Below are 20,405 nucleotides of genomic sequence, written 5' to 3' on the forward strand. Positions count from 1 at the left end.
AATACTCTGCTCAGATTATCACAAACTACTGCTTGTGTCACTGAATCTGTACTCAAGTCAGAGTAAAAGCACATGGGAAGAAACTCATTAAAAACCAGCCATTAAAGGAGTTACATTATTGAGTTACAGTAACTTTGTCTCAGTCTCATTTTATAATTGACTCATCTAAGAGTCCTCAGCTCCTTGTGAGAGATGAAGTCTGTAAAATGCAATTCACATAGAGGGATCGAAAGTCACTGAGAGAAGACTGAACAGCAGCAACACGATGTGACACAACACAATAAAGAGAAATGAGTGTTGCTGTATGATTGTGCAGTGGAGAGTAAAGGCTTCATTCTTAGTAAAAAATGCATCAAACAGACACAATCTCCTGAGACAAATTTAAGAAATAATTGTAGATGTGTTTGCAAGTTTGCAGTGAATTTGCATATTTTTAGAAAGTTTTTTCATTGTCAGCCATGATAATAATCAACCAGTTCAGTCATTTTATGTCTCCAAAGAAATAAAATTAATTAGAAGGAAAGAATTAGGGGAAAAAGCCAAATGTGAGTGATCCTATGCAAAGTAAATATTCAGGAGTTTAGATCAGTGCTTCCCAACCTTTTTGGCTTGTGGCCCCTTAAAATAAAATAAAGTTTACCTGGGGCCTCTCATCACACATCACATTATCTACCAGCTAAATGCTATTTTGTTTTATCTGAATAAGAGGCTTGAGGAGATAAAATACAGCAATTCACAATGAATAAAGCAAAAATCAGAGGAAAACTTGTGTCAGAAATATGTTTTTGTTGTCTTATCCTGTCCAGTCATCTCGTGACCCCTTTGACTAATCCAGCGACCCCTTGTGGGGTTCCTGACCTCAGGTTGGGAACCAGTGTTTCAGTTGATTTTAGTGATCAGAACTGATGAGAGAGGATCTTTCTTACGGTGTAGCCTCTCTCGCCGACGTCACCAGGAAACCCAGGAGCTCCGATCTGACCCTGTGGAACAAGACAAGACAGTTAGAGAGACGTCACGTCAGCAGTGTCCTCTATCGACCTCTTCTGGAGAGCAGAAGGAAGTGCAACAAGCCTCAGTATGCTCAATTTTAGAGGAATAAAGAGACTAGAGCAGTGAGCATCACCAAGTTATAAAACTATTTGTTGTCTATGAACTTCCTGCAGACATATAGTTAACACTTTGTGGCAGGAAAACATTTTTTCCTGGCCTTTAAGTACATTTTATTTCCATACCTTCTGTCCGTCTGGTCCTTGAGGACCTTCTTTGCCTTCGTCACCTGAGGACCCCTGAACAGAAAACACACAGACAACGGTATCAGACAAGATATTGAAAAAAAAAAAATGAAACAGAAAACTGATTTTAGTGTAAATAAACCTCCAAAAATCTGCACTTAAAACTTGAGCTGTTGTATGAACTGCAGAAGTGTGTGATGATTCTTAGAAATAATAAAACAAGTAGTTGTTTTTATTGGAAAAAGTTTGAAAAAATGTCACATAATGAAATAAGATTTTTAGAATTAGATTTCTTGCAGTGTACAGTTACCTCGCTAACTTATTTTACTTTACTTTTATATTCGTTTGCTCTATTTTAGGTGTAAATGTCCACAAAAGGAAAAAATAAAAAAGAACCATAGTGTTGAGAAAAAAATCCTAAGTTTGCAAACAAAAAGGTTGTATATATAACGACCAGCTGATAGATAATTATTCAGCCCTCTGTGTTTCACATTCAGACTTCAAAAAAGCTTCTTAAATTCTGAATATTCAACAAAAGGTTGAGATTGAACAAAATGTCTTTTAAACTTTGAGGAACAAGTCACGCCTAATCAAACATATTCATCAAACCTAAAGTTTTGTCTTTTTTAAAATCTTTTTAGGACATTTGTGCAAGTCGTTAAAATGTTCAGGTGACATAAAATACAGTTTATTGATTGTATTTAACATTTGTAAATGTGTAAATGTGTGTTTAATGCTTCTTTACCTTGATACCATCACCTCCATTTGACCCTGAAGGCCCAGCGTCACCCTGAGAGCCCTGAGAGGAAACAAATAAATAATAAATGTAAAAAATAATGAATTCAGTTTGTGTAACTTTATAGTCAAACTGATTAGAGCAACAATAAATAAAAGCAGGAAAGGAAAATATTAAAACAGTCTGACATAAAATAAAAATGTTATAAGGGTTATAAGGTTATAATTAATAATAACAATTACATTTTTAATCCATACTGCGCTTCTAAAGACGTAAAATGCTTCACATGACAAAAAAAGCAAAACACAACTAAAGGTTTTGGTGGTGGTTGATCTTTAAGTGAGAAATAAATTTACATAAATAATAAATCAGTTTTCAAAAAAGTGAAACTGGAATAAAAACTGTATTTACATGAAAGCTGTTTTTTTTTTTAATTAAAAAGTGGCATAATTGCAGTTTAATAAGGCTTATAAACAACATGGTTGATGATGTTGTTAAACAGTTACAGCATGTGTTGGCTGGGAAACCCCCAAATTCACCGACAGTCTTTTTTTGTTTGTCACTGCTCCATCCGCTCGCTGATGAGTAGAAGCAGCCGCCATGACCGCTGTTTGTGGGCAAAAGTGATCACTATAGGCGCCAAAACACAAGGTGATTTCCAAATACTCTTCTACCTGATCTGTCAGTTAGATAAAATTGTTTGTATTGATTTTTTAAGCAGCCTAATTGTCTGACATGTTTGCAGTGTATGCACCAGTTCGGCTCCTCAGGAGTTTTTCAGTTGTTTCAAAGTGCAGGACAAGAGTTTTTATGCTCTAAGATGTTGGAACAGTCTAATATTAACTATTATTAAGTGTTATATTATTGTATCCATGCTTTAAAATGTTTTATTCCCTCTAAATTATTGTGTTTTCTTTCTATTTCTCGTGTTCATTAATCTCAAATTGTTTTACTATTTGCATTCATTCTGTCTTATTATCATATTATTATTATTATATGCCTTCATGTACCTGCGTGCATGTCTTATTGTGGTTTTTGCTTTTATAGTGTCAGGCTAATTTATGTAATTTACATACTGCGCATGCTTTTTGTATCTGTGCATCTGCTTTGCATGTTCTAGTCAGTGTCTAACAATGAAGCTCAATGTGGTTTTATTCAATCTACTTTTCTATTAACATTAATATCTTCATGTATTTATTGTCTTGCATATCTTGTATCATGAGTCTCTGTGTTGCATGTTTTAAGGATGTCCTGAATGATGTTTTTCATTAATATTATATATGTTCTTCTTTCTTCATTTTATTAATTGTTCTGCATGATTTTGCAATTTCAATCTCATTTTCATATTCTGTTTTTAGAGTGACTCTGTAACATCTGTCTACAGATGAAAAATAGCCTCTTGGCTAACTCTGGCGCATTTACAGCAATGTTTATTAATGTGCACCGTCCCTGTTAAATAAAAAAATAAATCAGCTTGTCACAAACCTGTATGAAAGCTGATATACAAATAAAGTTTGATTGATATTCAGGGCAGTTAACAGCAGAGTTCATTTCTGATATGACAAGGACAAACAGTCCAGATGTTTCCACCACAGAGTTGAGAGAGAGAGTCGTGTTTCCTTACAGTCTCACCAGGAGCTCCAACTCCTCCGCTGGGTCCCTCCATACCGACGTCACCCTGCAAACAGGAAGAGATAATGATTCAAAAATGAACTGTTCATGATGTTGGTGAACTGGTGAAAGGATGAAGAAATGGAGGAGAAATAAAAATGTAATAATTAGACAATCAAGGATTTCATTTACAACCTGTAAAAAAAAACATTTTCATTGCATTAATTGATTTTTTTTTGGCCACTTAGAGAGCCAAAACATGTATAATGCATAAACATGTGGGCCATAAAACTAAATAAATGGTCTGAGATAAGCTAAAAGGATCCATGGAGCTGCGGGGAACTGCAGAGGCGGGTTTGTCACAACATGAGATCCGTAGTTAAAATATAAATATTGATTCATTCAGCTTAAAAAAATGGAACTGAAATGTTTTGTAAAATGTTTGAAACCAGGAGGCCCAACAAAATCTAGGAACAAAGTTATAAGTCCAGTAATTTTGAAAAGCCTCTTTCCACAGTGTTTTGTAAATAATTCATTTAAAGAAAGATTGAATTAAAAGCTGCAATGACAAGAAATGTTTATTTTTTATGGCGTAATTGCAGTTTAATCAGGTGGTTTAGTCCTGTAATTCATCGTTGTTACGTGTTGTTTAACAGCTGCAGCGTCTGCCTGTTCCTCCTCCATCCACCTGGTTGTTGATGAGGTGAAGCAGCCACCATGACGCCTGGTTGTGGGCCAAAGCGGTTGCTATGGGAGCTAAAACTCCAGGTGATTTCCAAAACGTAGAGGAACAACATCTAGATCAACAGTTAAAGACTGACTGCACCGCCACACAGGTCGACAGGTGTTTTCACAGACAGTTACTAATCTCCCTGAGTTTTCCCTGAGGACAGAGGGAGCTTAATGATGCACAGACTGATGTAAGGCCCTTTGAGGCAAATTTGCGATTTTCTTATTTGGGAATATACAAATCAATTTGATGTGCTTGAAAAGATTTCTACTCATCAGTCAAATAAAGTGATCTGTTATCAAAAAACTAGATAGGCAGGAGCAGACTTTATGTAAGAGGGAACTAGATGTCACTGCTGATGTCTACTCTATAGGAATAATAATCCTATAATAATTCTAGAGTAAGTTTTTAGTAAAAATATGCTTATCACAGAGCACTGAGTTCTGTTCACTGCATCCACGCTGTGCAGATTCAGACTCACATTAAAGTCAGATAACTTGTCTTTGCTGTTTTAATCTGAGTTTATCCTCCGTTTCACCAAATTTGCAACACGCAGGCTACAACTTGCAACATGAGATCATTTCCTCTCGCATTAATTTTGACACGTTTAACTAATCGAAAGAGACACCATACTTGCGACTCTCATTCATGAGCATGCGAGAGGACTGTACAAACAAGTCACTTTTAAATGGACCCCTGGTCAGTACAGTCAGTGACCCCATTCACACCTGGTATTAAAATGCAATCTGTATCTAGTAGAGATGTGCAGAGAGCACAGTATTTGTATTTGTATCTGTATTTGTTGAGGCAGCAAAATTATTTGTATTTGTATTAAAATAAAAGTGGCAAGAGTTTTTATTTTTGTTTTTATTTTGCTTTTTAATTTAGGAAACAATAAGTGCTCATGAATAAACTACCTTACGAAGGAAGTCCCCACACCGGGTCTCGAACTGGAGTCTCCCAAATGATAAATGACTGCGCTGACTACTGAGCTAAAACTTTATTAATCACTTCATTGCAGACAGACCTCTACCTATTTATACACCCACAACAAAGAGACAACACACTATGTAACGTGTAGGGAAGAACTTCAAAGGCAATTATTGCTTTGTACTTTTCATTTAGTGCCTAATTTTTACAACCTAACTTTGTGGAAAGCAGAAGGGGAACAACAGGTTATGGAGAGTCCCTTGGGAGCACTTTGCTTGTGTCAGTAGCTCAGCTTTATCTCTGGGGAACGTCCAAATAAGGAAATGTGCGTCATGTAGCAGGTGGATGTGACTCCCCTCGTTGAGACCTGCTGATAGATGTAACAGCGGAGCAGAGGAGAGACACTAAGATAGTGATGTAACTGATCTGTGTGCTGGTATTTGACATGGGGTTTTTTTTTTCTTCCCAAAAACAAATATTTTTAAAAATATTTTTATGAAATAAATATTTGCAAAAAACCCACAATTTGTGCTTTGCCGAATAACATATTTGTATTCGGGCACACCCCTAGTATCTTGATTTGATATTGGATAAGGAAAAACACACAAGTTAATGTAAATGCTCTCAATCAGATCAGTCAGACCACATCTGGAGGTGGTCACGCTCACATTGTGATCGGATCTCAGTGGGTGTAAATGCAATCTGTACAGTGTGACCACGTTCATAGGAAAAGAATCAGCTCAGTATGTTGAAAGGTCAAATAGCGCCGCCTCTTCCTGCCAGCTAAAGCAAGTTCGTAGCAGCATTTTCCTCGACCTGGAATGTGTCATGTCCACCAGCTCCGAGAACGCATTTTAATACCAGGTGTAAAAGCAAAGACCTATTGATCGGATGTCATTATCCAGATAATGTATCCAGATACAGATCATACCAGGTGGAAATGGGGGCCAGTGTGTCTAGTGAGTGTGTGTTTACCTTCAGACCCAGCTCTCCCAGATCCCCAGGGTCTCCTATAAGTCCAGGTTCTCCCTGTTAAAAATAAAAAAAAGGAGAGATTAATTTGATTTGTGTTTGTGTTTAAGTAGGGTTGCAAGTAACCAGTTAATTAGCAATTAATCAGATACTTATTTTCTTAATTAAATCAATTAATTGTTTTGTCTGTAAAATGTAAGAAAATACTGAAAAATGCACATTATAATTTCCAAGCAGATGTATTCAAGTTGCTCATTTTGTTCAAATGAGCAACAATCTGCAGCCCAAAACCCCAAAACATTCTATTATATATGAATAATGAAAGCATCAAATTCTCACATTTGAGAAGCTAGAACCAGCAAATGTGTGTTTTTTTGCTTGAAAAATTACAATTAATCAATTATCAAAATAGTTGCAGATCATTTTTAAAGAATACAGAAATGAACATTATCGTGAGAGCATTTTTAAGAGTTATAAGCAGCTTTCACATTCCGTTAATTGTCAAATTACAAACTGTACAAACAAACTTTGACCCTGTTTTCATGTGACATGAACAGTTGATTATAGCTGATTATCACTGGTGATCTGTACTGGTTTTTAAACTCACCATGGCTCCAGAGAAACCAGAAGCTCCTTCGTCTCCCTCGGGTCCGACATCGCCCTGCATGACGAGAGGTCAAAGGTCAAAACAAGATGCAATACAAGATACTACATCAGCTACACATAACACCAGCATCCAGACATGAATCGTGCATTTTCAAGCTTGTGTAATAAATGTAAAAATTCAGAAGGAACCCTGATTCACTGTTTTTTGGTGGTTCTTTGGTGGTTTTTTCATACTGAAATTCAGAAATTTTTAAAGTAAGATGAAAAGTGATTTGAATAAGATACTGGGGGTTTTATCTATGCCTAGGCCCAAAGGCATGCATCTTGGGTATTAAAGAGGAATTTCCCTTTCCACATCTTTGATAAATATTGTTCTATTGTGCTTATAAGTGTATTTTGTAAATGTGGATTACTGATTGAAGGCCTTCTACTGTGCAACTGATTTAAAATGTAATATATTTGATCCCCAATGAAGCTTTTTGTGCAACTCTGAGAAACAAACTTTGTTTTATAAAATACTGGATCCTTTTCTGAACTATCTTGTATCACACAATACTCAAAACAACTTATTTCAACAGCTCAACCGGAAAAAACAGAAGAAAACCATCCATCCCACACTGGTTTAATGTAACAGGACACTGCACTCTAGAGAGAATATATAACACAGCGTGTTTGTAAATGTATACATTATAAAACTGTTGTCACTGGTTATTTTTGTTTGCTTTTTATGTATTTTTTATTTGTTTGTACTGATATTGTGTTGTAAATAGCCTTTATAGTGTGTGGATTGGTTTCCTTCTTTCATTCAATATATCGTATTGTAACAAAACAAAGGCAGAGAAATGTATTGTACATTGTTTTATTATGTTCTCTTGCTGACATACAGTTAGTAAAACACTCACAACAAGGTTTTTATAGTTTGGGATTTTTTCATTTTTATGGTAGTTTAGTTATATTAGTTATTTCAGTTTAGACTTATTTATTTTAGGACTAGTTTTAATATTTTTGCTGTTGGTGATTTTGAGTTGAGTATTTGTATTATATTTTTATAATAGTAGAAGTTATGAGTTGTGCAGTATTTTGAATGTGTTAGGAAGCAGCAACTGGTATCAAGAAAAAAGTTATATTAAGGGATACGTAATAACAATAATAATAATAATAATAATACTTAAAAATTTATTTTTTTTTGGTACAAACCAATATGTTTCCAAAATGTGTTAAGTATTGAAAACAGTGCTGGCATCAAACGTTTGCTCAGATTTACAATTGTGTTAACTTTAAATCATCATTTGTATTTTATTGAGACAAAGTTCATGTTTGGTTGTTTATGTTTAAACAAGGTTTAACTGATAATTGTGAACTTTGGCTTCTTTAAATGAAAAAAAGTGTTCTGAAGAAAAAAATGTTATGATTCCTGAAAAAGTGAAGTATTGACAAAAATATACTGTAGTTTTCATATCAGGTATCAGCACCGGTATCATTTTCAAACCATACAGAGCCCTAATAATATTTAATAATTAATGATTTTTAAATATATATGTATAAATACATTTTTCAGTACATTTTAAAATCATTAAAGTTCAAATTTCTTTGATCAAATTCAATTAAAATTGCAATTTTTTTCCTCAAAAAATTAAAAATTAAAAACATTTCAGTTGTATTTTTATTATACATTAGCTGGTTTTACAAATATATTTGTATAGCATCTTTCAACTCAATTGCCAATTCTGTTCAAAGTGCTTTACATGAGACATACAAATGGATACTATATTTTTTTAAATCAAAGTCTTTATGTTATGTTTATGTTTAATTTTAAATCATGAGATTGTTTTTTTAAATCTAGTTTTGACAGTGTTGTGTCCTCTATCTGAGTATAAAAACAATAAAATGTTTATGTTTTATGTGTTTCTTCCCTGGTTTTACTTTTATTTTACTTTCGTTTCTTTGTTTGACTCTGATGTATTAGTTTCACTTTCATTTCCTTCAATATTTTTCAGATTCTACTTTAACTTTCATTTGTGCTTGCTATAACAGGACTGTGACTATGTGCACATTTTTAATGCAAGTATATCTATCAGTATGAGTCATCATGCATGACAGTATTAAGTATGAATGTTGTAACATGATTCACTCACGACTGGTCCAGCATCACCTCCTCTTCCCTGAACCCCTTTGGTTCCTTTGTAACCCTACAAAAACCACACACACAAAAAAAAAAAACAATCAACACTTCAGCAGCAGAGGAAACCAGCCGTTCAGCTTTTTCACTTTTCCTCTTCATACATCAACGAGTGTTGATAACGTTTTAGTCCGTTACCTCTCTGCCTTGAGCTCCTGGCTCACCAGTTTTACCCTGCGGACCTCTGGATCCCTGACAGCAACAGAAACAGATTCAGAAAACACAAACTGTAACAAACTGCAAATCAAAACAAACACTTAATAACTGTCCTGTAATTTATTAGTTAATTCCTGGTGTGTAAAAGCAGTGATATCGATTTTTTTGAATGAGTTTTTAAACGGAAATCTTCATTTTTTTTCTTCATTATCTTAAACTCTTAGCTTTGAATAGATGAAACTCTGGAATAAACATTTTCAGGTGTTCTTGCTAATGGAGCAAAAAGTTCAAACAACCACATACTGTGGTGCTGCCACAGTACCAAGACCTGTGCATCTTTAAAGGCCAATAGTTAGCTTTTAACTAAAATATGATACTGTAATATGATATAAAATATGACATTGTTGATATTCTAGCAAACTTAAGGCAGCTGTAAGGCAAGTAAAGCAGGTCAAACTGAATTTGATGCAGGAGATGAAGCCTAGTACAGACAGAGAATAACAGCGCCTCCATCAGGCCGGTCAGTGTAATTATCTTCCCTGTAGGTGTTCATACTGGCCTTTATTGCTGTCAGCAGGACAAACAGTTGTGTTTGATGAGAATAAAGTGACACTGATGTGATGAAATCAGTCAGTACCTTTGGTCCTGCAAAACCAGCGAACCCAGGCTCTCCGGGTTCACAGTCGCACTCTGTCGGTCCCACTTCCCCGAGTGCCGAGTCGCCCCCTGACTCTTCAGAGGAGCCTGTGTCAGGTCCTGCAGGAGGGTACTCATACGGCACCTGAAACACAACAATAACAGCATGAAAATACACACTGTGGACTGTACACATTGCAGAGATCCTGTTTTTTGAAGTTCACCCAGTTGTGGTTGAGATTTCCTGTTTTTTCTATTTTTATACTTTAATATTCTGGGGTTTTCAGATCTGTAAACAGCAGCATGAGCACATTTACACTATAAAAAATAGTTATAGTGTAAGTGACAAATAGTAGTCAAGGAATACTCATGTATTTGTTCTCTTTTTTCCTTTAGGGTCAGTTTTATACCATTTTCTTGCTTTTTTGTTGGCTACAAGCAATATAGAATAAATTTTTCTTTGTATAATCTCAGTGTTCCCTAGGTATATCACAGCACAGCTTTTGATTTATAGCCCTTAATGTCTTTAATAGTTGCATTTATATTATCTTAGAAAGGCTTTAGTTCAGTTTATTATCTTCAGAGCAGCCTGTCCCCTAATCAGATTAAAGGATGTTTGGAGCCTAACGTTCAGAGATTTAAGGGAGACTGAATGTACATTAAGGGGTGTGTGAATGGATTACAGCGTGATGTGGAAAATGTACTGAAGGCACTTTTATTCCAATATTTTTTGCAACAATTATCTAAATATATCCCTTTTTCTTTTCAATTACACACAAATCTGTGAGAGAGATCAGAGAGATGATAGCTCCGTCTATGTGGCATAAATAGTTCAGTCACATTTAAAAAGGTCAGAATCTGCAGTTGTTTGCAGGTTTTTAATTGTATAATCTGAAAAAATAAGTGGTTACTGGATAATACAACTTCTTAAAGCCTTTGTGTGCAGGATTGAAAAATTTTGACTTTGGCAGCTCTAGTGATATCAAGAGACGTCCAACTCAGGCGGGTCACATGATGAACTAATTACACACAAATCCAACACACAGGGAGCTTTTAATTAATGTAAAGTTCATTATTATTATCTCCATAAGAATGTAATAAAGTGTAATTAAAATGAGGTTTAAAGTGAAGTCTTTTGGAAACTTCTACTTCTATTTGTTCAGAAAAAATTGAAATTTTTATCTACAGTTTAATGACAGCTCGGCAAACTCAACTCGTGTGATATGATCGAAAGCTTCAGAACAGCTACTAAATGGACCATGTATTGAGATTGTTCTCTTGACTGAAATTAAACAGAGCTGCTCTGATCGCAGTAAAGACCTCCAACCCCTCTGCAGTCCCACCTCCATGGTCTCGGTGTCCTCCTTGGCGTAGTGGGACTCGGTGGTGGTGGCGTAGGGGAAGGCCTCCTCAGTGATCATGGTGACCTGGGTGGGGGCGGCTCCGTAGGGGTCGTAGTCCTCCACCTCGGGCTGCTGGTCCACGTCGTAGCTGTTTGTCGGCTCGGGAGGATACTCTGATGGGTGGAGGAGGACGATGAGACTTTTTTTAAATTTGTGCTACAGTTTAGACTTTTGGACAAAACTGTTCTGGTCACATATAAACAGTCATAAATGAACATTGAGGGACACGTTGCTCACCTGGTTGAGGAGAGGCTGAGCTGTCATAGTGGTCGATTACGGACCCTTCATAGGTGTGTTCCTCACCTGCACAGATACACAGATTCTGAGAGTTACTTAAAGGACAGGTTCATACTGGCTATTAAAAGATCCTTCAAATGTGCTTTCAATGTAAGTGATGGAGGCCAAAGTCCACAGTCGTTTAGTGCAAAAATGCATTTAAAGGTTTGTCTGAAGCTTATATGAGGCTTCAGCAGTCTGAGTTAGTCATATCAAGTGGATATCTGACACATTTACAGTCTTTTTATCATCAAATTCCCTCTTTGTGTTTCCCTGTTGAGCTGCAGGTGGAAGTATAGTAACAAAAAGAGGGACTTTGGCACTAAAAAGACTGTAATGTTGAAAGATATCTACTTGATTTGACTCATTTGGACGCTGAATCTTCATATTAGCTTCAGATAAACTTTTAAATACATTTTTGCACAGAAGGAGGACTGTGGATTTCATCCTCCATCACTTCCATTGTAAGTGCATTATGAAGGGATCTTCTTATGGTCAGTATGAACAGGAGGAATGATTACAGCAAGAAAAACAGGTTTCACTGTTCATTTGGGCTCCTGATTGTTGTGTTAACACACACTTGAAAATTCCTTTAATATGTAAGTGGCTCGTTGGTCTAGGGGTATGATTCTCGCTTCGGGTGCGAGAGGTCCCGGGTTCAACTCCCGGACGAGCCCTTACTTTGATCACAAGACATCTCATAAAAAATAAATGTTAATCTTACATCTACGATTATGAGTAGAAAGAGAATCTTACAGATTACAAAGATTACAACAGACACTGACAGGAAGTACTGATTAATGAAGAACTTAAGGATGATAAATAGTCAGTTATAAAAAAAACAGTAACGCCTGAACGCTTACGCCAAACCATGAAATTTAGAGAATTTACAGGATGTTTTCCAACCCTACTCAGATCTTCATCAGGTCAAAATGAAGATAATACCTACAGTACGTGATGTGTGTATAATTACTCTCCTTCAAAATATCCAATTATCAAATTAAAATAGCAAACATTTGCTGGTAACAGCAGCAAAAATATTTTTAGCAGTTTATTTAAGTTTCAGATTATTCCAAAAATGAATACTTTGGTTTCATTTTTGGCTGCTAATCAGACTAAGAAATCTCAAATAAATCTGCAAATTCTGGTAAATTGTGATGGATCTTATCTTATTCATCTCTCTCTTTAATTACGAATATAACTGTTTCCTACAAATGGAACATAGTTTAATTCCTTCAACTGTTTCCTTTTTATTGTTCTGTAAAGCGGTAATGAAAATCTATTTTATAAGCTGTTAATTATAGATAAATGTAATCTGTCTGGACGAGCTGAAGGTGAAAACGTTTGTGTTTGTGTTTGGCAGCTCTGACCTGAGTGGTATCCAGAATATTCATCCTGACAGACAGAAGAGACGACACACAGCATGAACACCAGCAGCCCCGAGAGGAGAGACGCCTGCAGGGGAACGAAAACACAACAGTTAATGTTTAATAGCTACCATCAAGCAGATCACACAGTGTGTATGAAGACCGGAACAGAGCAGAGGAGTCGACTAGAAAACTCTCTGACCTGCTCTGGGACACTTGAAAAACTGTGAACCTGTCCTATACAAATTTTGTCAAATCAGTTTAATCAAGTCCTGTATTGTTTCTTATCTTTAACTGCATATGACTACAGATATTAATGGTGCCCAGTGGTGGAAGAAGTATTCAGATCCTTTACTTAAGTAAAAGCAGAAATACCACAATATAGAAATTCTCCATTACAGTCCTTCATTTAAAATCCTGCTTAAATAAAAGTGCAGAAGTATTACCAGGTAAATTTACTTATAGTATTAAATATATTAAAAGTAAAAGTACTTGCAGAAAATCAGGCAGCATTTTATTGTTATTATACAAGATAAATCTGAGGGATTGTGAGATGATCATTTGTGTAGGAATGAAGAAAAAACAAAGTTCTGATACATAAATTTGGATTCATTTTCCAGAACTTTTCTCTCATCTTTACATTCTTGTGAAATATCTGAAACATGACAAGGAGACACAACTACACACTAATTTTATGTGAAGTGTGAAGGACGGGCCCCTCCAAAGGGTCAGCAGATAAATCTGAGGGGTGGTGAGATGATTAATGGGAGAGGAAAGAAGAAAAAACAAAGTTCTGATACACAAATCTGTTTTCAGTTTTTGGACTTTTTCTCTAATCTTTGATTTTTGCTGAAATATTGGATCATTTGAACATTTATTGAAATGAAAGCATGTGAGAAGTTTAGAGGGAAAAATCACTATTTGGTGGAGCTGTTAACAACTCATAGACATGTGAAATGTGACCCCGACTACACACTGCTTTTTGTAAGACGTCAAAAGGCAAAAAGGTTGGAAACCACTGGTTTCATCTTTAACAATGTGTTGTATTTTAAAAGCTTGTTATATTATCCATTGTGTCAAATCTTCATCTGAAAAGTAACTAAAGCTGTCAAATAAATGTAGTGGAGTAGAAAGTACAATATTTCCCTCTGAAATGTAGAAAGTAGCATCACATGGAAATACTCAAGTAAAGTTCAAGTACCTCAAAATTGAACTCAAATACAGAACTTAAATAAATGTACTTAGTTACTTTCCATCACTGATGATGTCTAAATAACAGGAGAACATAAAAAAAAAAGCATAACAAATGATAAGAAAACCTGTTCAAGTGTATAAAATACACAAATTCATTGAAAGGTGAAAGGTCAAGTTTCTTTTACTGTCAACATAAAACTTGGATTAAAGGATTTGTTGCAAAAAAGACAGACATGTCGCAGCAAAGACACTTAAATAATAATAATAATAATAATAATAAATACATAAAAGAACACTTGAAAACACTGACCTGGAATAAAATAACCATAATAAACATGCATTACAAAACATACTGTATGTACATCTCAAAACAAATCTCATTCACTGACTCTGACTGACTAAACACTTTAAACACATTTGAAACAGTTTAAACAATCGTTGGATTAATCGATTAATCTATCTATCAATAGAAAATTGATTGGCAACTATTTGATTATCGATTAATTGTTTTAGTCATTTTTACATGAATGTATCAATAATGAAAATAATTGTTAGATAAGAAAACCTGTTCAAGTGTATAAAATACACCTAGTTTACATGTTTGTTTTTGCACTTTTATTTGGAAGATTTAAAAACCAAACTAGAAATCTTATTTTCACATTAGTCTGTGAAGCCTAAAAAATGTTTAACAGGAGAACCACTAATTTGGATTCTTAGTTTATGTTATTTCATGTCTTTATATAAAAATTCATTTATTTTCATATTTTGTTTTATTGTTTTTACATTTTTATTTGTTTTTCTGTCTTATTGTTTCCTGTTTGCTCATATAGTTTGTCCCTAGTTTTGTGCTGAATGATAACAAATATTAAATAATTATAAACATATTCCCGTATGTTCTAAACTGTATTTTATATCTAGATGTTTAACCCTCTGTGTATAATTTTTTTGACTAAATTATGTCATAATTTCAGATTTAGGTGCAGCCATGATGAATCAGGTCTACGGGCGTCTTCCTGTCATATTGACCTGACAGGTGCATCAGTACGGGTCTTTATGCTGCAGGGAATTAACAACAATTTAATCAGACTTTATCTAAACTGGCACCAGAAGAACAACAGGAGTGAAGCGTCCACTGATAGACCTCCTGACCTCGGGGCTGACCCCGCTGCGTCAGCGAGGATCAGATCATTGTTTAAGAGATTCATTTTTTACACCCTCCAGGACTCTTTGGTCACTCAGGAGGATTTGAGTCGGTCAGATGAGACTCTGCTGGTGTTTGGGTGAGAATTAAACAGACTGAGAGGTTTCTTTGTCAGGATGAAAACCGCCGAGCTCTTCTCAGACTCATCTGACATTCCTGAAGTTTCACTGTGAGCCTGAACAGCAGCCGAAGAAAACCCTGAACATTTAACCCTGCTGGAACGGCCGCACAGTGGACGCAAGGTCAATGAACTGTGAGTTTATGGGGGTAAAACTGACTGTAAATACAGTTTCCTTGTGTGATACTTTATCTGAAATCTCACAGCTGGAGTTTGCACAGAAATTGTGTTTTGGATAATTCGAAAAGCTGAAATATTTCAGCTCTTAATTGTCAAAGAGTCTCCTTTTCTACTTTTAACTGAATCCAGATTGATTACTTTTAAAAGCAGACATTTATGAGGCTCTTTTTGTTCAGTAAAAAGATGTGATGCCCTGATGACCTCGTGGTTAAGGAGCCGTGAACTGCAACGTCTCTGGTTCGCTTCTGGAGCATCGGGAGCCTTTGTTGCATGTCATCCCGTCTTTTCTCCTTCCTCATTTCATGTCATCTCTCTACTGTCAGCTTGGTATTTAAGTCAAAAAATACCTCAAAAATCCTTGACATAAAACATGCAGCAGAGGCAGTGTATGCTGTCGTTACCCTAAACAATTAACCCTCCTGTTGTCCTCGGGTCAAATTTGACCCATTTTCAAATATTTTTATATCAGAAATATAGATTTCTTTCATCTAATTGTCTGAAAATCACATGGATGTTTCCATACCACACACGCAAGTAAAAGTAATAATCACTACTTTCATTGAATTTTGGGTGTTTTATTAAAAATTTATAGCATCTGTGGACTTTTGTCCTCCTGAGTCAAAATTGACAAAAGTTGCATGGTCGACGGGACGACAACAGGAGGGTTAAAAAACAGGCAGAAAACAAATACAAATATGTACAATGTTGATTTGTACAATATTTGGCCAAAATTAAGAAATATTTTCACTCTTCTGCACTTCAACATGAACGTTTTTTGCCACAATTCTTCAAATAATTAAAGTATATATTCATTTCACAGTTTAGCTGTCACTGTTTTCTCTACCAGCCGCTGCAGGTTAGTTTGGCAGGAACCTGTTAACAGCAGCAGAGAGTCGACCTGACCTGCAGGACCTCTGGGCCAGTGAGGTGAGACGCTTTCATTTCATTTTCAGCATCTTCTCATGGATATTTGTGTTGTTTTTGTTTTTTTTAAAGAAACCACAAAAGTTTTTTACAACACATCATAAAAAGCAATAATCTAATTTTTTTGCTATGAATTCCTAAGCTTGTATTTTTACCAAATTGCAACCACACGTAGTTTTCCAGTTGAAGTTGTGTTTTTTTAGGAATTAAGTTTGAATTTTCTTAGTTGGGTTTAGCTTATTGTCTAGCAAATGATGAGCTCCTTTTCATACAAGTCAGTAAATAAACACAAATATTCCTCTTCAGATCAGGCTTTCATGTTTCCACTTTACCCTCAAAAATGCCAGAAGCAGCAGAGTGATTATGTGTTTTGTGTTTTCTGAAGACCAACATAGACAAAAATCTGCGTTCTTATTTACCACAATGACCAGCAGCTCCTCAGCAGACTGTTCTCATGAAAACATCCAGCCAAGTCCTACACAGAAAATATGCTCTAATCTATATAAATAATATGAAGTCTTCTTACTCTTCTCTAATAATCAAAGGCTGTCTGTAGAGTTGAGTTTTAATACTTTTCAAGATCAAATATAGAGACATTTTATGATATATAAAGGGAGTTTAACTTGGTTAATACTGGAAATGAAACAGGTAATAGGAGCAGTGGATTATACAGGTAAAAATATACTGATAAACTTTCAATTAATGGGTTTTAAAGGCCTCTGACACTGCAGCTTAAAGGCCACAAGACACCAACTTAATCTAAGAAAAGAAGCTAAAGAAAACATTGTCATGTATAAATGTGGAAATGAAGAACTCATATACTCATATTTAAGGCAATTTCATGTTTTTGAAGGCCTGGTATTCATTATTTACCATATTTTAAGTGCCAAAACAAATGTTCATATACTGTTAGTTCCATTTAACACAGCTGTATTTGAATAGATCCCATTTTACAACTACAAACCTACCTACAACCAACACACAATACTTTTACAGAAACTGCTCTCCTCTCCATCATCTCTGTTTAAACTTAAAACTCTGTCCCAAACTTTCTGGCTTGTGGCCTTTTGAGTATTTGTGTCTCTTTATCATGTTTCAGACGTCTATGTGTTGTTAGCAGTTGCACCAGAGAGACATTTCCCCTCACATGAGGTCCAAAGAGGTAAAACTCTCCAATATTTCACAAAACTGCAAAAGATTACAGAAAAGTTCTGCAAAATAAAGCACTTTGCTTTTTCTTCCTTCCTACCCAAACTATCATCTCAAGACCCCTCAGATTTATCTTATGACCCTTTCAAACAGTTCAAGCCACCTCGAGCAGCTACAATAAACTGCTGCTTATGCATTGACTCATCAGCATTAATAGTGTACTTTGTTAAATGTATTTAATATATCACTCACAGCATGATTTTCTGCAAAGCAAGAACTTTAAGTAAATTTAGCTGGTAATACTTCTATACTTTTACTTAAGAGGGATTTTAAATGCAGTATTTTTACTTGTAATTAAGTATTTTCCTCTGGTCCTATCAGCGACCCTAAAACCCAGACCTTCAGGGCCGCTGGGCAGCCTCCCACCCAGGCCATCCCCACTTACCTTATCAGTGGAGGCTCCCATGTTGCTGCAGAGTGAGTCTCCTCAGACCAGACCAGATCTTGCTCAGGACGCTTTCAGGATTTCAGATGAAGACAAAAACAACCGGTTTTCCCTGAGCTGTTCTCCTCACAGCATGATCAGTCCGATGGTTCCCCCCTGACTCCTGTCTGTCCTCTCTCTACCTCTGCAGGAGCCCTCAGGTTCCCAGGCGCTGACGGGTTTTTTTTTTTCATCTTCTCTATCTCTGCTTCTCAACAGGGTGAGAAATACCTGAGACAGAATCCAGCATCAGCAGAGAAAGACCGGGATGGATGGTCATGAGAACAGTTGTTGATTTCTGCAGGTTTCTGGTCAAAGAGGATCTAACTTCAAGCCCAGATTATTGTTTTCATGTGACGAGAGCACATACTGTCTTTACATTTAGGATGCATACACCACTTTAGGTTAAGTCAACAAAAACAAACAGTTCTTCTAACATCCCGAAAAGTTATCTTGACTAAATATTGCATGTTGTATAAACCCCTTTGTCTTCATTTGATGGATTTAGATGTTAATTTATGGAACTGCTCAGGTAGTCATTTGAAATTTTAAACCCAATTCAGATTAAATTTGTTTGTCATTCATATTTTCTTAAATTAAGGAGTCAGTTTTTCATTTGAGTTTACATCTATAGGGACTGAATTCAATACTAACCCTCATGGTTTTCACTTGTTATGAACAGAAACAACCATGACTTACGTTAACATGTATTAAAGACATACAGCAACTTGCCATCATGTACAGAACCAGTCAGAGGTTTGGACACACCGACTCATTCAAGGGTTTTTCTTTTATTTTTACTATTTTCTACATTGTAGAACAATCCTGAAGACATTAAAACTATGGAATGACACATATGGAATTATGTAGTAATCAAAAAAGTGTTAAACAAACGACAGCTTTGCACACTGTTGGCTATATCTTTAGCGTTTTCAATTAACAGGTTTGCTTATTAAAAGTTAATTGGTGGAATTTCTTGTCTTCTTAATGCGTTTGAGATCATCTGTTGTCTTGTGTCGAGGTCGTGTTGGTGGACAGCAACGCAGGGATCCTTATTACAGCAAGAACCGCTCAGCTAAGTGAAGAGAAACAACCGTCCATCGTTACTTTCAATAAATTTTGGTTTGTTTAACACTTTTTCGTTTACTACATGATTCTGTATGTGTTATTTTATAGTTCTGATGTCTACAGTTTTGTTCTACAATGTAGAAAATAGTAACAATAAAGAAAAACCCTTGAATAAGAAGCTGTTTCCAAACTTTTGACGGGTACTGTGTATTTTCTTAAAACTAAAAAAAAGAGCTTTAACTCTGGAACAATGCATGATGGGAAAGTTGAGTGAACTCTCAGCTGTACGTTCAACTCATTTCAACTCAGAACACTTCAAGTCAGAAGACCTTATGAGTTCTGAAAAAGTGTTGAAATAAAGCTTGAATTATATAAATTATATATTGACCAAATATTAGTTGATTCCACTAAATTCCTGTATGATGTTTTACAGTGTAGTAGTTCATGAAAACAATGTGAAAATGGTCAAAAATGCATCTCACAATGTGAAGACATCACTTAAAAACACTCTGAATAGAAAAAAACATGATCCAAACTTTCCATCACATTTCATTGAAATATGCTCATAAGTGTAAGTGATATCCTACAAACAATTAAATAAAACAAGGGACTAAAAGCAAAAAGTTACTTTCAATCTGACAATATTTTACACTTCACAAGAGGCTGCAAATAAAATATTTAGCTGAAGCTCAAATTACATCCTACAAACGTCTCTGCTGCTTTGATGAAACTCTGCACTGAGCAACAAACTCTTTAAAATAATCTTCATTATATTAGAAGAACAAATCTTTAGCAAAACCATGTTACCCAAAGATTTCACACGTTTAAAGTTTGTCTGTCTGCTGTGTTGTCATTTATATCAGTCAGGACACAAATGGATGAAATAATTTGAACTAGAAGATAGAACTTTATACTAAAACTTCAGTACAAAGAACAAAATCTTAATGTTATTTAAATGAAGCAGCTGAACGATGTTCTGATCTGAACTAAGAGTTTGAGTTTATTCTGATGCACATGTAACTAAACTGTAAAGAAATCTGCCATAAAACTAGTTTAAACCTTCTGAATCATATATTTTCTGCTCATAACTCAGCATGACTCCCATGACTCATATTTATCATGTCAAAATACTTAAGTGTTAAAGATTCTGTTACTTGCTACAGCTTTTACTCAAGTTACACACATTATAAAAAGTTTTCTTTGTTTATTTCCCTACACAATAATATCATTTGGGTTTTAAAATGATGCACATT

The 20,405-nt window shown here is 35.4% G+C and overlaps 1 protein-coding gene and 1 non-coding gene across 2 annotated transcripts in view; one reads left to right on the forward strand and one right to left on the reverse strand.

Annotated features, from left to right (window-relative positions):
* The window catches only part of zgc:113232 (uncharacterized protein LOC541546 homolog), a 43,782-nt gene extending 24,917 nt beyond the window's left edge, over positions 1–18,865 (reverse strand). Inside the window, exons 1-14 of the mRNA XM_042424422.1 lie at positions 18,784–18,865; positions 18,046–18,315; positions 12,838–12,922; positions 11,429–11,494; positions 11,116–11,304; positions 9,790–9,878; positions 9,135–9,188; positions 8,953–9,006; positions 6,819–6,872; positions 6,215–6,268; positions 3,593–3,646; positions 1,978–2,031; positions 1,233–1,286; positions 927–980 (exon numbers count right to left, since the gene is read on the reverse strand). Of these exons, the coding sequence (XP_042280356.1) occupies positions 927–980; positions 1,233–1,286; positions 1,978–2,031; positions 3,593–3,646; positions 6,215–6,268; positions 6,819–6,872; positions 8,953–9,006; positions 9,135–9,188; positions 9,790–9,878; positions 11,116–11,304; positions 11,429–11,494; positions 12,838–12,922; positions 18,046–18,066 (882 nt within the window). The 5' untranslated portion in view covers positions 18,067–18,315; positions 18,784–18,865. The remainder of the gene's footprint in view (positions 1–926; positions 981–1,232; positions 1,287–1,977; positions 2,032–3,592; positions 3,647–6,214; positions 6,269–6,818; positions 6,873–8,952; positions 9,007–9,134; positions 9,189–9,789; positions 9,879–11,115; positions 11,305–11,428; positions 11,495–12,837; positions 12,923–18,045; positions 18,316–18,783) is intronic.
* On the forward strand, positions 12,073–12,144 carry trnap-cgg. The gene has a single exon. It is a non-coding gene; the product is annotated as a tRNA-Pro (tRNA).
* Positions 18,866–20,405: the final 1,540 nt, after the last annotated feature.

This window comes from Thunnus maccoyii, chromosome 10 (assembly GCF_910596095.1).
Source record: "Thunnus maccoyii chromosome 10, fThuMac1.1, whole genome shotgun sequence".
Taxonomy (NCBI): domain Eukaryota; kingdom Metazoa; phylum Chordata; class Actinopteri; order Scombriformes; family Scombridae; genus Thunnus; species Thunnus maccoyii.